A 23,888-nucleotide genomic window follows, 5' to 3' on the forward strand; every position below is an offset into this window, starting at 1 on the left:
TGTTAGGAGCAGAGTAATATAGAAGTGGGATCTTACAGGCATAGTAAGACTGAAAAACTGGACTAGTGTTTTGACAGAATCAATGAAAAAGGGCAAGTGATGGATTGTACAGAAGTTTACAGCCCGTATGAGTAGGGTTTGTCTGACATTTATGAAGTAAACTGGGTCAGTGAGTGAGAAGAGAGAAAGTCATAGTCAGGAAATAGCAAGCAATGAAGCTTTCTGACAAATCGAACAGTAAAAGATCACATTGTTAAGTTTCTATAGTGCACAAGTGTCTTTCAGGGAAATTTTGAAGACGTCTTTATGATCAGCTGGTATGGGTTCACTTTAGAACTACCAATATCTTTAAAGATTTATTACTCTTAACATATCGAATGTTCCGAGAAAGGGTACTGACAGTTCTGTATTTGTGTGAGTGAAGAGTTGATTAATGTGTCATTCTTTTTGCCATCTAGCTTGTTTGTGTTCACAGTGTTGGTCACTACTGAAAATTTATGTCCATTATTATCATCATTTTTTCAAATGGTCAGATTGGTACAGTAAATTCAAACCAGGGGATAAGCTTGAGCATTGGACATAATTTGTATAGAGCAATCTTATAGTCAGGATCTGATGAGACTAACCAAGACAGATATGGATAAGTGTTTCCTCATAGAGGTAATGAACAAATGTTTATCTACTGACTGAAAGAGTTCATATGTCTAAGTGCCAACTTTGATGTTATATGGAACTGGAGATATTAAAGCCCAAGATGTTTTAGCAGGACCAAAGTATACAACTCCATAGACAAATATTTTCTCCTTTCCATTAAAAATATTCTCCTGACCTTTGATGTTTTATTTTCAAGATATTTTCACATCCTGTTATTCCCTAACTTACCTTCTTTTTAGGTTCTTTAAAATTCATACATCCCTGAGATTCCTAAGATACTGCTGAAAGGAAAAGAGAGAGTAAGATGGATAGATATGTTGAAGATAAATAGATTTTGCTTTTTTTTTTGTTGTTTAATAAAATTATACACATGTATCTATATACACATGTGTATGTATGTTTATATTTTATATTTTTTACATTTACCCTTCTCTATTCTCTACAAGGTCACTAGATGTCTTCAAAATATAAGTTAGGGCTTCCATCTGTTCAAAAATCTGCAGTTACACAGAAAATACAATTCATTGTCCTCACCCTGGTCTACAGGCTCCGTGCTATCTTCTTTGGCCATCATTTGTACCCAGCTCCTAATCCCTTTCCTCTTGCTCTTTGAGCTCCACCACACAGGTTGCTCCTTGAGCATGCCAAGACTCCAAGACTGCTCCTGTTTCATGACCTTCGCACTCGTGATCCCCTCAGTAGAATGCTCTTCCCCCAGATTTTCACATGGTTCTTTCTCTCAAGTCATTCCCAAATGTGCTTACAAAGGTTTTCTCCTCAGAGAAGGTTTTCTGACCACAGTCTCGAGAATAGCATTTTGTCAATACCTTCTACTGTTTCTCATAGTGTTATATCTTCATGTATCGCTTAAATATATCTAAATATGCATTCCCCCATGCCTCTGTCAGTTTGTCATACTCTGGGGGTTGCATGTGCTGCTGGAAGTTGTGTCACTGGTATTCAAATACCAGCAGGGCCATCCATGGTGGACAGGTTTCAGCTGAGCTTCCAGACTAAGACAGACTAGGAAGAAGGATCTGATGGTCTACTTCTGAAAAGCACTAGCCAGTGAAAACCTTATAAATAGCAGCAGAATGTTGCCAGATATATTGCCAGAAGTTGAGCCCCTCAGGTTAGAAGGCACTCAAAAGACGACTGGGGAAGATGCCTCCCCAAAGGAGAATCAACCCTAATGACATGGATGGAGTCAAGCTTTGGGACCTTCATTTGCTGATGCAGCATGACTCAGAATGAGAAGAAACAGCTGCAAACATCCATTAAGAATCGGAATGTGGAATTTTATGAAGTATGATCTAGGAAAATTGGAAATCGTTAAAAATAAAATGGAATGCATAAACATTGATTTCCTAGGCATTAGTGAGCTGAAATGGGCTGGTATTGGCCATTTTGAATTGCTAAATCGTATAGTCTGCTATGCTGGGAATGACAACTTGAGGAATGGCGTTGCATTTGTCATCAAAAAGAACATTTCAAGATCTATCCTGAAGTATAGTGTTGTCAGTGATAGGATAATATCCATACTCCTACAAGGAAGACCAGTTAATACAACTATTATTCATATTTACACACCAACCACTAAGGCCAAAGATAAAGAAACTGAAGATTTTTACCGACATGTTTACCAAAATGGATCTCAGAAAAGACTCTGAAATTTTCTCTTGAACATAGAGTAGCTAAAGCAAACAAAAGAAATGATGAAGTAGAAGAGCTGAACAGAAGATTTCAAAGGGTGGCTTGAGAAGACAAAGTAAAGTATTATAATGAAATGTGCATTAGAAAACCAAAAGGGAAGAACACGCTTGTCATTTCTCAAGCTGAAAGAACTGAAGAAAAAATTCAAGCCTCGAGTTGCAATATTGAAGGATTCTAAAGAGAAAATATTAAATGATTGCAGAAAACACCAAAAACAGATGGAAAAAATACACAGAGTCACTAAAAAATTGGTCGACGTGCAACCATTTCAGGAGGTACCATATGAGCAGGAACCAATGGTACCAAAGGAAGAAGTCTAAGCTGCACTGAAGACATTGGTGAAAAACAAGTCTCCAGGAATTGATGGAATACTAATTGAAATGTTTCAACAAACGGATTCAGCACTGAAGGTGCTCAGTCATCTATGCCCAGAAATTTGGAAGACAGCTACCTGGCCAACCGGCTGGAAGAGATCCATATTTATGCCTTTTCCAAAGAAAGGTGATTCAACTGAATGTGGAAATGATGGAACAATTTCATTAATATCACACTCAAGTAATTTTGCTTAAGATCATTCAGAAGCGGCTGCAGCAGTATATCACAGGCAACTGCCAGAAATTCAAGCCAGATTCAGAAGAGGACGCGGAACAAGGGATATCATTGCTGTGTCAGATGGATCCTGGCTGAAAGCAAAGAATACCATAAAGATGTTTACTTGTGTTTTATTGACTATGCAAAGGCATTCAAGTGTGTGGATCATAACGAATTATGGATAACATTGAGAACGGGAATTCTAGAACTCTTAATTGTGTTTATGTTAAACTTGTACATAGATCAAGAGGCAGTTGTTCGAGCAGAACAACGGGATACTGCGTGGTTTAAAGTCAGGAAAAGTGTGTGTTAGGGTTGTATCCTTTCACCATATTTATTCAATCTGTATGCTAAGCAAATAATCTGAGAAGCTGACCTATATGAAGAAGAACGTGGCATCAGGATTGGGGGAATACTCATCAACAACCTGCATTATGCAGATGACACAACCTTGCTTGCTGAAAGTGAAGAGGACTTGAAGCACTTGCTGATGAAGATAAGACTGCAACCTTCAGTATGGATTACACCTCAACATAAAGAAAACAAAATTCCTCATAAGTGGACCAATAAGCAACATCATGATAAAAGGAGAAAAGACTGAAGTTGTCAAGGGTTTCATTTTACTTGGATCCACAATCAACACTCATGGAAGCAGCAGTCAAAAAATCAAAAGACGCATTGCGTTGGGCAAATCTGCTGCGAAAGACCTCTTTAAAGTGTTGAAAAACAAAGATGTCACCTTTGAGAACATTAGGTGTGTTTTTTGTTGTTATTGTTTTTATACTATAGTTAACCATGAGAACAAAAAAACAAATTCAATTTTCATAACTTTTTCATGCCTATCATATATTTTTGTATGTGCCTCTGATGAAGTAAACTTCTGATAAACATTGCCTGTTGTAATATAATTGTAATAATTTCCCGCTATTTTTATTAGTTTCTTGGTCCACATAAACTGGCTTACACACAGAAACATGCATCTCTATCCATCCATATTTAATAAACATCAATTCATAATGCATTACCAATGTTAAGCAGGAATTTGGGATCTTAGAAAGTAGATGATTTTTCTCTAAAATTTTTATTTTGTAAGAGAAACAAATTGTTTAATTTAAAATCTCATTAATTTTTTCCTTTCCTTTAAAGGTGGAAGTCCTTATAGATTTAGGATTCTTTTCTGAAGCCTTTTATGAGATGTCTCAGGTTTTACATGGAAAAAACATGCCTTCCACAGTACCTGCTGGCTGTAAAGCTCCTGGAAAGATAAAGGTAATCCTGCCTATTTGATTCAAAGCCATTACTTTGCGTTTGGAGGCTCCTTTCCTGCAATTTAGGGAACACTTTCACGAAAGTGTGCTTATAAGTCTTCATTACCCCAGACCTCTTCATTAAGAATGGTTATAGCTCACAACATGCTTTATGAGACCTGATATGTCAGGGCCCAGCTTAAAATGGCCATGTCTCTGGAATAAAAGAATGTTATGTGGGATAGAATACAGTTTTGGAGTAGATTTTTACAATTGAATTTTGGCTTAGGGATGCTGTACCATGCTCCTTGTTATAGTTATGATGGGTGGTCTAGTTAGACAATTTTATTACCTTATCTCTTAGACTTTTGGGCCTAATAATTTTTAATGTTCTTAATCAAAATGATTTCTCTTTATATCCTGTTGGGATCTTTTTTTGATTTATATACTTTATGTCAAAGAGTTAAGAATGTCTTGTTTGACATTTTGATCAAGGATCTTATAGAGGAACCTTGATCAAAAGGGGGAAAATGCAGAACAGAATTTAAAATTATCATGGATTCCAGCCCTTCTGGAGCCATGGAGGCTGGATGAACCACTGAAACTATTGCCCTGAGATAATCTTTAAGTCTTAAACCAAAAATATCCCCTGAAGCCTTCTTAAAACCAAACAATAGTTCAGATTAACTGGTAAAAAATATGTGCCTTGAGCATTATATTCTTTTAAGAACTATCTGTATGGGATCAAATTGACAACAACTACTTAGAAGATGAGATAGGAACCTTAGGGAGCAGTGAGTTTATGTTCATGGGCAAGGAACAACTCAGAAAAGGAGAGTGAGAATGGTTGTATGAGTCAAAGAATGTAGTCAGTGTCACTGAATTGTACATGTAGAAACTGTTGAATTGGTATATGTTTTGCTGATATATTTTCAACAACAACATTAAAATAAATAAAATTTTTGAAAATAGGGAAAAAATGTCTTGTTCAAATTTCTTCTGATTTTTATGAGGGGACAACTTTCTTCCATTTTTTCTAGTCGTTTTTGACTTTAGGAGATAGTTTACCTGGCTTGCTTAATTTGAATTTTTAAGTTAGATGACTGAAGCATCATTCTTGAAAATGAATACTAGAGTCTATATTTAAAGTGTAAATTAAATCAGGATGAGTTATCTTCTCCTCTGCTTCAGTTTTCATGATGATCTGGAAACCGTTGGGTGATACTTGCTTTAGGCAGATCTTGGACCCTGTGGACTGTGATAAAGGAATAGAAGGAGGTAGCAAGTCAGTTTGTCTGGGGGATATTGTGTGTGAGGAGTGAAGCTGACAGACACAATACACGCTGGTTGGATTCAAATTGGAGGACCTAAAAGAATCTGGGGAATGAGTGAGCTGTAAGTCTTGAAAATTACTCACATAAACGGACATTATATATACATATATTATGTTCTTTACTTCAGTAATGAACTAAAACTTACATTGCTTATTCCTCAATATGATGGCTACATCATTACCATTCGTTGAAATAGGGTAAAGTATAAACAAGGGGGCATCATAAGTCTTATCATATAAGAAGTCACCTGGGAAAGATGATTGTTTGCAGTAAGCCGTTTCCTGAACAGGAAGGGTGGAAGGATTTCTTTATCCATCACTGTTTTCCAGTATCACAGGGTTCAGGTAAAATTCAAAATTAGCAGTTCATTTTCTGTAGAATTCATCTTACCTGTGTTAAATTAGCAGTAATTTCTTGCTTGCTTCTTAGTCAATGGCCTTTTTCTATTCTAACCTTGCATTTTGCTATTAAAATTATACTTCCATTCATTCAAAAATATTTATTGAGTGTCTACTGAATGTAGGAGCTGTTCTAATCATGGGAGTAGAGCAGTAAAAAAAACAAGTGGAGATGTTGTTGCCCTGGAGCTTTGAGAGAATTGAGTCTTGTAAAGATCTGACGAACAACCTCAATAGGGAGAGTAGGTAAAAGACCGCTCCATAGGTATATACCAGAAGAAGCAAAAACAGGAGCACAAACAGAAACCTGTACACCAATGTTTATTGAAGCACTTTCCATAATAGCCAAAATGTGGAAACAACCAAAATATTCAACAGATAAATGGATGAACAAAATGTGGTGTATACATACAATGGAATATTCCTCGCTGATAAAGAGAAAATGAAGTCCTGAAGCATGCCACAACATCGATGAACCTTGAAAACATTATGTTGAGTGAAATAAGTCAGTTACGAAAGTACAAATACTGATCTCATGTATATGAAATAATCAAATATATAGAAACCAAAGAATATTAGTGGTTACCAGGAGAGAGTTTTTGCATCAGGGGAATTGAATTTATGATCATAGTGGTGAAATATGTGGAAAAGGATGGTAGTGGTTGCACACTATGAAGAATATAATCAATGACTCTGAATTAGACTTACAGAAATTGTTACATTGGTGAATGTTTTGTTGTGTATATTTTCATCAAAATTAAAAAAATTTAAAAAGCCATTGCAAATAATCTGAGTGAGAGATGATAATGGTGTGGGGGTAGTAGTAGAGGAGTGAGAAAGTGGTCAAACTCTGGGTATATTGCAAAGGTGGAGATGACAGCATTTGCTGATGATGGTTTGGAGGTGGATAAAGACACAGAAGTCCAGATGACCACAGTGTTCAGCGTGGGCAACTGTAATAAAAAGGTTTTCATTTACTGAGATGGGGAGTACTGCTTGGGCAGGAGTTGAAAGTATTAAGTGAGAGCCCTAGTAAACAACCACGTGAGTTATATAGTATGTGGGTGCTTAAAGTCAATGGTCTGAAATTCAGGGGCTCCATGAATAAATTCAATATGCTAGGTGTTAGTGAGCTCAAATGGACTGGCATTGGCCATTTTGAATTGGACAATCACATGGTCTACAATGCCAGGAACAACAACTTGAAGAGGAATGGTGTTACATTCATCGTCAAAAAGAACATTTCAGGAGGCGGGGCCAACATAGTAGAATAGATAGATGCTTCTGGCAAGCCCTCTTACAACAAAGACCTGAAAAAACAAATGAAATGAGTATATATTTTTTTTTAATTAACTTTTATTAAGCTTCAAGTGAACGTTTACAAATCCAATCAGTCTGTCACATATAAGTTTACATACATCTTACTCCGTACTCCCACTTGTTCTCCCCCTCTTGAGTCAGCCCTTTCAGTCTCTCCTTTCGTGACAATTTTGCCGGCTTCCCTCTCTCTCTATCTTCCCATCCCCCCTCCAGACAAGAGTTGCCAACACAATCTCAAGTGTCCACCTGATATAATTAGCTCACTCTTCATCAGCATCTCTCTCCCACCCGCTGACCAGTCTCTTTCATGTCTGATGAGTTGTCTTCGGGGATGGTTCCTGTCCTGTGCCAACAGAAGGTCTGGGGACCATGACCGCCGAGATTCCTCCAGTCTCAGTCAGACCATTAAGTTTGGTCTTTTTATGAGAATTTGGGGTCTGTATCCCACTGATCTCCTGCTCCCTCAGGGGTCCTCTGCTATGCTCCCTGTCAGGGCAGTCATTGATTGTGGCCGGGCACCAACTAGTTCTTCTGGTCTCAGGATGATGTAGGTCTCTGGTTCATGTGGCCCTTTCTGTCTCTTGGGCTCTTAGTTGTCGTGTGGCCTTGGTGTTCTTCATTTTCCTTTGCTCCAGGTGGGTTGAGACCAGTTGATGCATCTTAGATGGCTGCTTGTTAGCATTTAAGACCCCAGACGCCACATTTCAAAGTGGGATGCAGAATGATTTCATAATAGAATTATTTTGCCAATTGACTTAGAAGTCCCCGCAAACCATGTTCCCCAGACCCCCACCCTTGCTCCGCTGACCTTTGAAGCCTTCATTTTATCCCGGAAACTTCTTTGCTTTTGGTCCAGTCCAATTGAGCTGACCTTCCATGTATTGAGTGTTGTCTTTCCCTTCACCTAAAGCAGTTCTTATCTACTGATTAATCAATAAAAAACCCTCTCCCACCCTCCCTCCCTCCCCCCCTTGTAACCACAAAAGTATGTGTTCTTCTCAGGTTTACTATTTCTCAAGATCTTATAATAGTGATCTTATGCAATATTTGTCCTTTTGCCTCTGACTAATTTCGCTCAGCATAATGCCTTCCAGGTTCCTCCATGTTATGAAATGTTTCAGAGATTCGTCACTGTTCTTTATCGATGCATAGTATTCCATTGTGTGAACATACCACAATTTATTTACCCATTCATCCGTTGATGGACACCTTGGTTGCTTCCAACTTTTTGCTATTGTAAACAGAGCTGCAATAAACATGGGTGTGCATATATCTGTTTGTATGAAGGCTCTTGTATCTCTAGGGTATATTCCGAGGAGTGGGATTTCTGGGTTGTATGGTAGTTCTATTTCTAACTGTTTAAGAAAACGCCAGATAGATTCCCAAAGTGGTTGTACCATTTTACATTCCCACCAGCAGTGTATAAGAGTTCCAATCTCTCCGCAGCCTCTCCAACATTTATTATTTTGTGTTTTTTGGATTAATGCCAGCCTTGCTGGTGTGAGATGGAATCTCATCGTAGTTTTAATTTGCATTTCTCTAATGTATAATGATCTAGAGCATTTTCTCATGTATCTGTTAGCTGCCTGAATATCTTCTTTAGTGAAATGTGTGTTCATATCCTTTGCCCACTTCTTGATTGGGTTGTTTGTCTTTTTGTGGTTGAGTTTTGACAGAATCATGTAGATTTTAGAGATCAGGTGCTGGTCGGAGATGTCATAGCTGAAAATTCTTTCCCAGTCTGTAGGTGGTCTTTTTACTCTTTTGGTGAAGTCTTTAGATGAGCAGAGGTGTTTGATTTTTAGGAGCTCCCAGTTATCGGGTTTCTCTTCATCATTTTTGGTAATGTTTTGTATTCTGTTTATGCCTTGTATTAGGGCTCCTAGGGTTGTCACAATTTTTTCTTCCATGATCTTTATCGTTTTAGTCTTTATGTTTAGGTCTTTGATCCACTTGGAGTTAGTTTTTGTGCATGGTGTGAGGTATGGGTCCTGTTTCATTTCTTTGCAAATGGATATCCAGTTATGCCAGCACCATTTGTTAAAAAGGCTATCTTTTCCCCAATTAATTGACACTGGTCCTTTGTCAAATATCAGCTGCTCATACGTGGATGGATCTATGTCTGGGTTCTCAATTCTGTTCCATTGGTCTATGTGCCTGTTGTTGTACCAGTACCAGACTGTTTTGACTACTGTAGCTGTATAATAGGTTCTGAAATCAGGTAGAGTGAGGCCTCCCACTTTCTTCTTCTTTTTCAGTAGTGCTTTGCTTATCCGGGTTTCTTTCCCTTCCATATGAAATTGGTGATTTGTTTCTCTATCCCCTTAAAATATGACATTGGAATTTGGATCGGAAGTGCGTTAAATGTATAGATGGCTTTTGGTAGAATAGACATTTTAACTATGTTAAGTCTTCCTATCCATGAGCAAGGTATGTTTTTCCACTTAAGTATGTCCTTTTGAATGTCTTGTAGTAGAGCTTTGTAGTTTTCTTTGTATAGGTCTTTTACATCCTTGGTAAGATTTATTCCTAAGTATCTTATCTTCTTGGGGGCTACTGTGAATGGTATTGATTTGGTTATTTCCTCTTCGGTGTTCTTTTTGTTGATGTAGAGGAATCCAAGTGATTTTTGTATGTTTATTTTATAACCTGAGACTCTGCCAAACTCTTCTATTAGTTTCAGTAGTTTTCTGGAGGATTCCTTAGGGTTTTCTGTGTATATAATCATGTCATCTGCAAATAGTGATAACTTTACTTCCTCCTTGCCAATCCGGATACCTTTTATTTCTTTTTCTAGCCTAATTGCCCTGGCTAGGACTTCCAGCACGATGTTGAATAAGAGCGGTGATAAAGGGCATCCTTGTCTGGTTCCCGTTCTCAAGGGAAATGCTTTCAGGTTCTCTCCATTTAGATTGATATTGGCCGTCGGCTTTGCATAGATGCCCTTTATTATGTTGAGGAATTTTCCTTCAATTCCTATTTTGGCAAGAGTTTTTATCATAAATGGGTGTTGGACTTTGTCAAATGCCTTTTCTGCGTCAATTGATAAGATCATGTGGTTTTTGTCTTTTGTTTTATTTATGTGATGGATTACATTAATGGTTTTTCTGATATTAAACCAGCCTTGCATACCTGGTATAAATCCCACTTGATCGTGGTGAATTATTTTTTTGATGTGTTGTTGGATTCTATTGGCTAGAATTTTGTTGAGGATTTTTGCATCTATGTTCATGAGGGATATAGGTCTGTAATTTTCTTTTTTTGTAATGTCTTTACCTGGTTTTGGTATCAGGGAGATGGTGGCTTCAAAGAATGAGTTGGGTAGTATTCCGTCATTTTCTATGCTTTGGAATACCTTTAAAAGTAGTGGTGTTAACTCTTCTCTGAAAGTTTGGTAGAACTCTGCAGTGAAGCCGTCTGGGCCAGGGCTTTTTTTTGTTGGGAGTTTTTTGATTACCGTTTCAATCTCTTTTTTTTGTTATGGGTCTATTTAGTTGTTCTACTTCTGAATGTGTTAGTTTAGGTAGGTAGTGTTTTTCCAGGAATTCATCCATTTCTTCTACGTTTTCAAATTTGTTAGAGTACAATTTTTCATAATAATCTGAAATGATTCTTTTAATTTCATTTGGTTCTGTTGTGATGTGGTCCTTCTCGTTTCGTATTCGGGTTGTTTCCCGTATTTCTTTAGTCAGTCTAGCCAATGGTTTATCAATTTTGTTAATTTTTTCAAAGAACCAGCTTTTGGCTTTGTTAATTCTTTCAATTGTTTTTCTGTTCTCTAATTCATTTAGTTAAGCTCTAATTTTTATTATTTGTTTTCTTCTGGTGCCTGATGGATTCTTTTGTTGCTCAGTTTCTATTTGTTCAAGTTGTCGGGAGAGTTCTCTGATTTTGGCTCTTTCTTCTTTTTGTATGTGTGCATTTATCGATATAAATTGACCTCTGAGCACTGCTTTTGCTGTGTCCCAGAGGTTTTCATAGGAAGTATTTTCATTCTCGTTGCTTTCTATGAATTTCCTTATTCCCTCCTTGATGTCTTCTATAACCCAGTCTTTTTTCAGGAGGGTATTGTTCATTTTCCAAGTATTTGATTTCTTTTCCCTAGTTTTTCTGTTATTGATCTCTAGTTTTATTGCCTTGTGGTCTGAGAAGATGCTTTGTAATATTTCGATGTTTTGGACTCTGCAAAGGTTTGTTTTATGACCTCATATGTGGTCTATTCTAGAGAATGTTCCATGTGCGCTAGAAAAAAAAGTATATTTTGCAGCAGTTGGGTGGAGAGTTCTGTATAAGTCAATGAGGTCAAGTTGGTTGATTGTTGTAATTGGATCTTCCGTGTCTCTATTGAGCTTCTTATTGGATGTCCTGTCCTTCTCCGAAAGTGGTGTGTTGAAGTCTCCTACTATAATTGTGGAGGTGTCTATCTCACTTTTCAGTTCTGTTAAAATTTGATTTATGTATCTTGCAGCCCTGTCATTGGGTGCATAAATATTTAATATGGTTATGTCTTCCTGATCAATTGTCCCTTTTATCATTATATAGTGTCCTTCTTTATCCTTTGTGGTGGATTTAAGTCTAAAGTCTATTTTGTCAGAAATTAATATTGCTACTCCTCTTCTTTTTTGCTTATTGTTTGCTTGATATATTTTTTTCCATCCTTCGAGTTTTAGTTTGTTTGTGTCTCTAAGTCTAAGGTGTGTCTCTTGTAGGCAACATATAGATGGATCATGTTTCTTAATCCAGTCTGTGACTCTCTGTCTCTTTATTGGTGCATTTAGTCCATTTACATTCAGCGTAATTATAGATAAATAAGTTTTTAGTGCTGTCATTTTGATGCCTTTTTATGTGTGTTGTTGACAATTTCATTTTTCCACATACTTTTTTGTGCTGACGCGTTTTTCTTAGTAAATTGTGAGATCCTCATTTTCATAGTGTTTGACCTTATGTTATCGTTACGTTTTTCTTGGCTTTTATGTTGAGTTATAGAGTTGTCATACCTTTTTGTGGTTACCTTATTATTTACCCCTATTTTTCTAAGTAAAAACCTAACTTGTATTGTTCTATATCGCCTTGTATCACTCTCCATCTGGCAGTTCAATGCCTCCTGTATTTAGTCCCTCTTTTTGATTATTGTGATCTTTTACCTATTGACTTCCATGATTCCCTGTTACATGTATTTTTTTTTTTTTAATTAATCTTAGTTTGTTTGTTTTTGTGATTTCCCTATTTGAGTAGATATCAGGACGTTCTGTTTTGTGACCTTGTGTTGTGCTGGTATCTGATATTATTGGTTCTCTGACCAAACAATATCCTTTAGTATTTCTTGTAGCTTTGGTTTGGTTTTTGCAAATTCTCTAAACTTGTGTTTATCTGTGAATATCTTAATTTCACCTTCATATTTCAGAGAGAGTTTTGCTGGATATATGATCCTTGGCTGGCAGTTTTTCTCCTTCAGTGTTCTGTATATGTCGTCCCATTCCCTTCTTGGCTGCATGGTTTCTGCTGAGTAGTCTGAACTTATTGATTCTCCCTTGAAGGAAACCTTTCTTTTCTCCCTGGCTGCTTTTAAAATTTTCTGTTTATCTTTGGTTTTGGTGAGTTTGATGATAATACGTCTTGGTGTTTTTCTTTTTGGATCAATCTTAAATGGGGTTCGATGAGCATCTTGGATAGATATCCTTTCGTCTTTCATGATGTCAGGGACGTTTTCTGTCAGGAGTTCTTCAACTATTTTCTCTGTGTTTTCTGTCCTCCCTCCCTGTTCTGGGACTCCAATCACATGCAAGTTATCCTTCTTGATAGAGTCCCACATGATTCTTAGGGTTTCTTCATTTTTTTTAATTCTTTTATCTGATTTTTTTTCAGCTATGTTGGTGTTGATTCCGTGGTCCTCCAGATGTCCCAGTCTGCATTCTAATTGCTCGAGTCTGCTCCTCTGACTTCCTATTGCATTGTCTAATTCTGTAATTTTATTGTTAATCTTTTGGATTTCTACATATTGTCTCTCTATGGATTCTTGCAACTTATTAATTTTTCCACTATGTTCTTGAATAATCTTTTTGAGTTCTTCAACAGTTTTATCAGTGTGTTCCTTGGCTTTTTCTGCAGTTTGCCTTATTTCATTTGTGATGTCTTGAAGCATTCTGTAAATTAGTTTTTTATATTCTGTATCTGATAATTCCAAGATTGTATCTTCATTTGGGAAAGATTTTGATTCTTCTGTTTGTGGGGTTGGAGAAGCTGTCATGGTCTGCTTCTTTAAGTGGTTTGATATGGATTGTTGTCTCTGAGCCATCACTGGGAAACTAGTTTTTCCAGAAAATCCGCTAAAAAAAAATGCAGTCAGATCCCTATCAGAGTTCTCCCTCTGGCTCAGGCTATTCGGATGTTAATGAAGCCGCCTGGGGAGGGTGGGGGATGGAACAGAGAGATAGGAGAGTAGCACCTCAGAATATAGCCAGAGTTGGTTGTCTTGCTTGGAGTGAGTATTATATCTGAGATTCCCGCGGGGCGCGTTGCCTATGTGTGCTGGCTGTGTAGAGATTGCCTCCGGGGGGTCTGGCCCGCTGGAGTCACGGTCAGATCCTCCACTTCCAGCCCCACACCCAGCGTCAAGGCTCCCCTGCTGGGACGGTGCACTCTCGACTCCAAAATCAGTCGCTGCCTCCCGGGGACTTCTCGTCCCTCCAGCCGCGTTGCCGTGCCACCCCCGAAAACCAGGTGGGCCCCCTCCTGGGGTTAGTTCAGGTGGGGGGAGCAGCTTCCCGTGCTTGTGCCGTGACTGAGTGTCCCGGCTGGGATGCTGTTCTCCCCGCTCCGATACCAGTCGCTGCCTCCTGGGGACTTCTCCTACGGGCTGCATCCCACACCGCCCGCGCGAACCGGTTGGGCCCCCTCCCGGGTTTAGTTCAGGGGGGTGGAGCAGCTGTCCGTGTTTATGCCGTACCTGCATCCAGTCCAAATCCCGGCGGGACTGTTCCCCGGCTGGGATGCTGCTCTCCCCGTTCCAAGACCAGTCACTGCCTCCTGGGGACTTCTCATACCGGCTGCGTCCCACGCCGCCCGCGGAACGGCTGGTCCCCCTCCCGGGGTTAGTTCAGGGGGGTGGAGCAGCTCTCTGTGCTTGTGCCGTACCTGACTGGTACGCTGGCTCCAGGCTCTGAAAACAATCACTGCTTCCCCGTATTAGTTCGTTCTCCATCTCTAAATCTGTGTTTGTTGTTCAGGGTTCGTAGATTGTTATGTATGTGATCGATTCACTTGTTTTTCCGTGTCTTTGTTGTAAGAGGGATCCGAGGTAGCGTCTGCCTAGTCCGCCATCTTGGCTCGAAATGAGTATATTTATGACAAGTTGGAGCCCTGAACATCAAAGGCAAAGTTAGAAAATGAACTGAGCAGCAGGGGGAGGAAGAGACGGTTTAGAAGTGGAGAGGAGTTACTGGACCTGAATCACTGGGAGCCCTCAGGCACCATTCCCGGGAGTGGCTGCAGTGGGCTGGTACTAGCATTCGGTGCAGTTTCATCAGTGAGAAGCAGCCAGCTGTACAGCCTACACATACTTCTGGAACGAGAGAATGGTGCTGTCAGCAAAAGCTAAGTACTTTAGTATATTTTACCACGCCCCCCACCCCCAAGTGGCCTTCTGTGGCTGTTGATTTCCCTGTGCCTGAGATAGGCCCTGTTGAGCACCTAGAGCCATCGTCCTGGTGTTGGAGAAGGAATAAATTTGCAGTTGGGGGAAAAGATAATTTGACAGCTCCACTAACCAGGGGAGCTCAGGACAGAAGTAGCTCCTGTCCAAACATAAACAGTCTGTGACTTTGAGCACCTTTCCCCTCTGCATGGACCTGTGTGGGCCTATTTCAGGAGAATAGGCCCTTGTTGGCAGACTACAACTGTTTCAGCTATGTGGTGGAGAGTTGGGTGTTTGATGTCTGACACCGCTTTGCCTATTAAGTAGGGTCCTCATCTACCCACATGAGGGGCCTAAGGATTGGTGGTTCCACTCAGGTCACTCAGCCACCCCCAAGAGGGGTCCAAAGATAACTGGTACCTCCCAGTCCATACAACCAAAAACTTTGTGTGCCGATAGTCCATATGCAGAATCCACCCATCTGTATGCTTTAGGGAATAGGAACGCACTTTCCTCAGAGACATCTGGGGGATGATTCTTAGCCTCTTGCCTTGTTCAGAGCATGACCTGCTGCTGCAAGCAGATACTGGTACCTACACCAATCACCCCTGCTCCTCTAAGACTATAGGACAGAGCCTGTACCACACACTTGATGATCAGCTACCTGGACACCTGAGCTGAAGTCATACAAGAAAACTGAATGGACTTCTCGACTGATACACCTAATAACAACTCTAGCCATCTGGTGACAGGATGTCAGAGCTTCAAAATAATCAAGCTAGCTCACTCAAGCAGCCCATTTGGGCATATCAAAACAAAACAAAGCAAGAAGCTAGGATACAGTACCCACCCAGACCCAGTGGATACGGTAAGCAAACATAAACTAATACAATAACTTATAGATGGCTCAGAGAAAACAGTGAATATCAAATCACATAAAGAAACAGACCATGATTGCTTCAACAAGCTCTCAAAACAAAGAAACAAGGGACCTTCTAGATGAAAGTGCCTTCCTGGAATTACCAGATGCAGAATACAAAAGATTAATATACAGAATCCTTCAAGACATCAGGAAGGAAATCCGGCAATACACAGAACAAGCCAAGGAACACACAGATAAATCAGTTGAAGAAATTAAAAAGGTTATTCAGGAATATAATGAAAAATTTAGTAAGCTGGAAAAATCCATATACAGACAGAGATCAAATTCAGAAGATTAACAATGAAATCACAGAAGTAGAAAACTCAGTAGAGAGTCAGAGGAGCAAAACTGAGCAACTGGAAGGCAAAATTTGTGAACTTGAAGGTAAAGCACATGGCACCAATATATTTCAAGAAAAATCAAATAAAAGAATTGAAAAAAAAAAATGAAACCTTAAGAATCATGTGGGACTCTATCAGAGAAATAACCTACGAGTGACTGAAATACCAGAACAGGGAGGGATGACAGAAAATAGAGAGAATTGTTGAAAATTTGTTGGCAGTAAACTTGCCTGATATCGTGAAAGATGAGAAGATATCTATCCAAGATGCTCATCGAACTCCACATAAGGTAGATTTTAAGAGAAAGTCACCAAGGCATGTTAAATCGAACTTGCCAAAACCAAGAGAGAATTTTAAGAGCAGCTGGGGATAAGCCAAAAGTCACCTACAAAGGAGAGTCAATAAGAATAAGCTCAGACTACTCGGCAGAAACCATGCAGGCAAGAAGGCAGTGGAATGATTTATATAAAGCATTGAAGGAAAAAAATTGCCAGCCAAGAATCATATATCCAGCAAAACTGTCTTGTAAATATGAAGGTGAAATTAGGACATTTCTGACAAACAGAAGTTTGGGGAATTTATACAAACCAAACCAAAACTATAAGAAATACTAAAGGGAGTTCTTTTGTTAGAAAGTCAATAATATCATATATCAACCCAGGACTAGAACACTAGGCAGAGCAATCAGAAGTCAACCCAGACAGGGAAATCACAAAAATAAATCAAGATTAAAAAAAAAAAAAAATCTCAAAACAGAGAAATGGCGATGTTATTATGAAAAGGAGACAACATTAAAACAATAAAGAAGGACTAAGAAATGTAGTCATAGATCTTTCATATGGAGAAGAAGACAAGATGATATAAAGAAATAAAGGCTAGGTTTAAATTTAGAAAAATAGGGGTAAATATTAAGGTAACTACAAAGGTGACAAACTATCCTACACATCAAAATAAAATACAAGAAAAAAAAATAGAGACTCAGGGGAAACAAAATCAACAACAACAAAGAAGAGGAAAAGACAATATGTGAAGATAAACTACTCAGCACAAAAAATTAAGTGGGAAAAAGAAACTGTCAACAACACACAAAAAAAGACAGCAAAATGATAGCAGTAAATTCATACCTATCCATAATTACCCTGAATGTAAATGGACTAAATGCACCAATAGAGAGTGGCAAAATGGATTTTAAAAAAAAAAATGATTCATCTACATGCTGCCTACAAGAGACACACCTTAGACTTAGAGACACAAACAAACTAAAACTCAAAGGATGGAAAAAAAAATATCAAACAACAATCAAAAAAGAGCAGGAGTGGCAATATTAGTTTCTGACAAAATAGACTTTAAAGTTAAATCCACAACAAAGGATAAGGAAGGACACTATATAACGATTAAAGAAACACTATACCAGGAGGATATAACCATATTAAATACTTATGCACCCAATGAAAGAGCTGCAAGATACATAAAACAAACTCTATCATCATTGAAAAGTGAGATAGCTCCACAATTATAGTAGGAGACTTCCCATGCACCACTTTCGGTGGACAGGACATCCAGAAAGAAGCTCAATAAAGACCCAGAAGATCTAAATGCCACAATCAACCAACTTGACCTTATAGACACATACAGAACACTCCACCCAACAAGAGTCAAGTACACTTTCTTTTCTAGTGCACATGGAACATTCTCTAGAATAGACCACATGTTAGGTCATAAAGCAAGCCTTAGCAGAATCCAAAATGTTGAAATATTACAAAGCATCTTCACTGATCATAAGGCCATAAATGTAGAAATCAATATCAGAAAAAGCAGGGGAAAGATATCAGACACTTGGAAACTGAACAATACCCTGCTCAAAAAAGACTGGGTTGTAGAAGGCATTAAGGATGGAATAAAGAAATTCATAGAATCCAGTGAGAATGAAAACACTTCCTATCAGAACCTTTGGGGCATAGTGAAAGCAATGCTCAGAGGTCAATTTATATCAATAAATGCACACATCCAAAAAGAAGAAAGGGCCAAAATCAAAGAATTATCCCTACAACTTGAACAAATAGAAAGAGAACAAAAAAATAAACCCTCCGACACAAGAAGAAAGCAAATAATAAAAATTAGAGCAGAATTAAATGAAATAGAAAACAGAAAAACAATTGAAAGAATTAACAAGACCAAAAGCTGGTTCTTTGAAAAATTAACAAATTTGATAAGCCATTGGACAAAATGACAAAAGTAAAACAGGAGAGGAAGCAAATAACCCAAATAAGAAATGAGATGGGCGATATTGTAACACACCCAACTGAAATTAAAAGAAATATATCAATATCAGATTACTATAAGAAACTGTACTCTCACAAATTTGAAAACCTAAAAGAAATGGATGAATTCCTAGAAACATACTACCTACCTAAACTAACACAAGCAGAGGTAGAGCAATTAAATAGACCCATAACCAAATAAGAGACTGAAAAAGTAATCAAAAAAACTCCCAACAAAAAAAGCCCTGGTCATGATGGCTTCATTGCAGAGTTCTACCAAACTTTCAGAGAAGAGTTAACACCACTACTACTAAAGGATTTTGGGAGCATAGAAAAGGACAGAATATTCCCAAACTCATTCTATGAAGCCAGCATATCCCTGATACCAAAACCACGTAAAGACACCACAAAAAAAGAAAATTATAGACCTTTATATCCCTCATGAACTTAGATGCAAAAATCCTCAACAAAATTTTAGCCAATAGAATTCAACAACATAGCAAAAAAATAATTCACCATGACCAAGTGGGATTTTTACCAGGTATGCAGGGATTTTTATGCAGGGATGATTCAACATTAGAAAAAGAATTAATGTAATCCATCACATAAATAGAACAAAAGACAAAAATCACATGATTTTATCAATTGATACAGAAAAGGCATTTGACAAAGCTCAACACCCATTCATGATAAAAACTCTCGGCAGCATAGGAATAGAAGGAAAATTCCTCAACATAATAAAGGGCATTTATACAAAGCCAATAGCCAACATCATCCAAATGGAGAGAGTCTGAAAGCATTTCCCTTCAGATCGGGAACCAGACGAGGATGCCCTTTATCACCACTCTTATTCAACATTGTGCTGGAAGTCCTAGCCAGAGCAGTTACACCTGATAAAGAAATAAATTGCATCCAAATTGGCAAGGAAGAAGTGAAAGTATCTCGATTTGCAGATGATATGATCTTATACACAGAAAACCCTAAAGAATTCTCAAGAAAACTATTGAAACTAATAGAAGAGTTAAGCGAAGTATCAGGATACATATGAACATACAGAAATCACTTGGATTCCTCTACACCAACAAAAAGAAAAACAAAGAAGAAATCACCAAATCAATACCATTTACAGTAGCCCCCAAGAAGATAAATACTTAGGAATAAATCTTACCAGAGATGTAAAAGACTTATACAAAGAAAAGTACAGTACACTTCTGCAAGAAAGCAGAAGAGACCCTCATAAATGGAAAAATGTACCGTGCTTATGGATAGGAAGACTTAACATTGTAAAAATGTCTATTTTACCAAAAGCGGTCTGAAGATACAATGCAATTCCGATCCAAATTCCAACAACATTTTTTAATGAGATGGAGAAACAAATCACCAACTTCGTATGGAAGGGACAAAGGCTCTGGATAAGTAAAGTGTTACTGAAAAAGAAGGAAAAAAGTGGGAGGCCTCACTCTATCTGATTTTAGAACCTATTGTACTGCCACAGTAGGCAAAACAGCCTGGTACTGGTACAACAACGGATACATAGACCAATGGAACAGAATTGAGACACCAGACATAAATCCATCCACATATGAGCAGCTGATATTTAACAAAGGCCCAAAGTCAGTTAAATGGAGAAAAGACTGTTTTTTTAACAAACAGTGCTGGCATAACTGGATATCCATCTGCAAAAAAAAGAAACAAGACTCATACCTCACACCATGCACAAAAACTAACTCAAAATGGATCAAAGACCTAAATATAAAATCTAAAACAATAAAGATCACGAAAGAAAAAATAGGGACAACACTAAAAAAATAAAAAAACAATAAAGATCATGAAAGAAAAAATAGGGACAACATTAGAAGCCCTAATACATGGCATAAACAGTATACAAAACATTACTAATAATGTAGAAGAGAAACTGGAAGCTACTAAAAATCAAACACTTATGCTCATCCAAAGACTTCACCAGGAGAGTAAAAAGATTACCCGCATATTGGGAAAAAGTTTTTAGCTATGACATTTCTGATCAGCGCCTGATCTCTAAAATCTACATGATACTCCAAAAACTCAACTACAAAAAGACAAATAACCCAACTAAAAAATGGGCAAAAGATATGAATAGATGCTTCACTAAAGAGGACATTCAGGTAGCTAACAGATACATGAGGAAATGTTCATGATCATTAGGCATTAGAGAAATGCAAATCAAAAACTACAATGAGATTTCATCTCACTCCAACAAGGCTGGCATTAATCCAAAAAACACAAAATAATAAATTTTGGAGAGGCTGTGGAGAGACTGGAACACTTCTACACTGCTGGTGAGAATGTAAAATGGTACAACCACTATGCAAATCGATTTGGCGCTTCCTTAAAAAGCTAGAAATAGAACTACCATATGACCCAGCAATCCAACTCTTTGGAATATATCCTAGAGAGATAAGAGCCTTTACACAAACAGATACATGCGCGCCCATGTTCATTTCAGCACTGTTTACAATAGCAAAAAGATGGAAGCAACCAAGGTGCCCATCAATGGATGAATGGATAAATAAATTATGGTATATTCACACAATGGAATACTACACATGGATAAAGAACAGTGAGGAATCTGTGAAACATTTCATAACATGGAGGAATCTGGAAGGCATTATGCTGAGTGAAATTAGTCAGTTGCAAAAGGACAAATATAAGACCACTATTATAAGAACTTGAAAAATAGTTTAAACGGAGAAGACAATATTGTTTGATGGTTATGGGGAGGCGGGGTAGTCACTAATTAGATGGTAGATAAAAACTATTTTAGGTGAAGGAAAAGATAACACACAATACAGGAGAGGTCAGCACAACTGGACTAAACCAAAAGCAAAGAAGTTTCCTGAATAAACCGAACACTTCAAAGGCCAGGGTAACAGGTACAGGGCTTTGGGGACTATGGTTTTGGGGGACATCTAAGTGAATTGGCATAATAAAATCTATTAAGAAAACATTCTGCATCCCACTTTGGAGAGTGGCATCTGGGGGTTTAAATGCTAGCAAGTGGCCATCTAAGATGGATCAATTGGTCTCAACTCACCTGGAGCAAAGGAGAATGAAGAACACTAAGGACTCAAGGTAATTATGAGCCCAAGAGACAAAAGGTCCACATAAACCAGAGACTACATCAGCCTGAGACCAGAAGAACTAGATGGTGCCCAGCTACAATCGATGACTGCCCTGACAGGGCAACAGAGATGACCCTGAGGGAGCAGGAGAGCAGTGGGATATAGACTCCAAATTCTTGTAAAAAGACCAGACTTAATGGTCTGACAGAGACTAGAAGGACCCTGGTGGTCATGGTCCCCAGACTTTCTGTTAGCTCAAGACAGGAACCATTCCCAAAGCCAACTCTTCAGACAGGGATTGGATTGGACAGTGGGATAGAAAATGATACTAGTGAAGAATGAGCTTCTGGGATCAAGTAGACACATGAGACTTTGTTGGCATCTCCTGTCTAGAGGGGAGCTGAGAAGACAGAAGGGGTCAGAAGCTGGCGAGATGGACATAAAAAGAGAGTGGAGGGAAGGAGTGTGCTGTTTAATTGGGGAGAGAGCAATTAGGAGTATATAATAGCAAGGTGTATATAAATTTTTGTATGAGAGACTGACTTGATTTGTAAACTTTCACTTAAAGCACAATAAAAAACAAAAAAAAATGTAAACCTTAAAAAAAAAAAAATTTCAAGTTCTATCCTGAAGTACAACACTTTCAGTAATAGGATAATACCCATATGCCTGTGAGGAAAACCAGTTAATACAATTATTATTCAAATTTACACACCAACCACTAAGGCCAAAGATGAAGAAATTGAAGATGGAAGATTTTTACCAACTTCTGCAGTCTAAAATTCATTATTCAATGAAGAGGCACTGATAATTACTGGTGATGGGAATGTGAAAATTGGAAACAAAGAAGGATTGATAGTTGGAAAATATGGCTTTGGTGATAGAAATGACACTGGATATTGTGTTATAGAATTTTGCAAGACCAACAATATCCTCATTACAAATACCTTTTTTCAAGAATGTAAATGGTAACTATACACATGGACCTTGCCAGATGGAATACACAGGAATCAAATTGACTACACCTGTGGAAAGAGACAATGGAAAAGCTCAATAGCATAAATCAGAATAAGGCCAGGAGCCAACTGTAAAAGAGACCATCAACTGCTCATGTGCAAGTTGAAGTTGAAAAAAATTAGAAGTCCATGAGAGCCAAAGTATGACCTTGAGTATATTCCAATTGAATTTAGAGACCATCTCAAGAATAGATTTCTTCCATTGAGCACTAATGACCAAAGACCAGACAAGTTGTACAGTGACATCAAGGACATCATACACGAAGAAAGCAAGAGGTCATCAAAAACACAGTAAAGAAGGAAAAGACCAAAATGGATATCAGAAGAGACTCTGAAATTTGCTCTTGAATGTAGAGTAGCAAAAGCAAAAGAAGAAATAATGAAGTAAATGAGCTTAACAGAAGATTCCAAAGGGCAGCTTGAGAAGACAAAGTAAATTATTATAATGAAATGTGCAAAGAGCTGGAGATAGAAAACCAAAAGGGAAGAACATGCTTGGCATTTCTCAGTCTGAAAGAACTGAAGAAAAAATTCAAGCCTTGAGTTGCAATATTGACGGATTCTATGGGAAAAATATTCAATGATGCAGGAAGCACTAAAAAAATTTGGAAGGAATACACAGAGTGACTGCACTGAAAAGAATTGGTCCATGTTCAACCATTTCAGAAGGTAGCATATGATCAAGAACCCGTGGTACTGAAGGAAGAAGTCCAAGCTGCACAGAAGGCATTCGTGAAAAAGAAGGCTCCAGGAATACCAACTGAGATGTTTCAACAAACGGATACAGTACTGGAAATGCTAGCTCATCTATGCCAAGAAATTTGGAAGACAGCCACCTGGCCAACCAACTAGAAGATATCCACGTTTGTACCCATTCCAAAGAAAGTTGATCCAACAGAATATGGAAATTATTGAACAACATCATTAGTATCACACATAAGTAAAATTTTGCTGAAGATCATTGAACAGCAGCTGCAGCAGTACATTGACGGGGAGCTGCCAGAAATTCAAGCCAGATTCAGAAGAGGAAGTTGAATCAGAGCTATCATTGTCGTTGTCAGATGGAACCTGGCTGAAAGCAGAGAATACCAGAAAGATGTTTACCTATGTTTTATTGACTATGCAAAGGCATTCCTTTGTGTGGATCATAAGAAATTATGGATAACATTGTGAAGAATGGGAATTCCAGAACACTTAATTGTACTCATGTGGAGTCTGTACATAGACCAAGAGGCAGTTGTTCAAAACAGAAAAAGGGGTTACTGCATGGTTTGCATCAGGGTTGTATCCTTTCACCATACTTATTAAATCTGTATGCTGAACAAATAATCCAAGAAGCTGGTCTGTATGAAGAAAA

General features: G+C 38.2%; 1 protein-coding gene across 4 annotated transcripts in view; it reads left to right on the plus strand.

Moving 5' to 3' along the window:
• Nucleotides 1-23,888, plus strand: part of CFAP54 (cilia and flagella associated protein 54) — a 499,063-nt gene that overhangs the window by 264,186 nt on the left and 210,989 nt on the right. For all 4 annotated transcript variants that reach the window (XM_049884120.1, XM_049884121.1, XM_049884122.1 and 1 more), the window contains one exon: nucleotides 4,105-4,227. In XM_049884120.1, the coding sequence (XP_049740077.1) occupies nucleotides 4,105-4,227 (123 nt within the window). The remainder of the gene's footprint in view (nucleotides 1-4,104; nucleotides 4,228-23,888) is intronic.

Source organism: Elephas maximus, chromosome 4, assembly GCF_024166365.1.
Source record: "Elephas maximus indicus isolate mEleMax1 chromosome 4, mEleMax1 primary haplotype, whole genome shotgun sequence".
NCBI lineage: Eukaryota > Metazoa > Chordata > Mammalia > Proboscidea > Elephantidae > Elephas > Elephas maximus.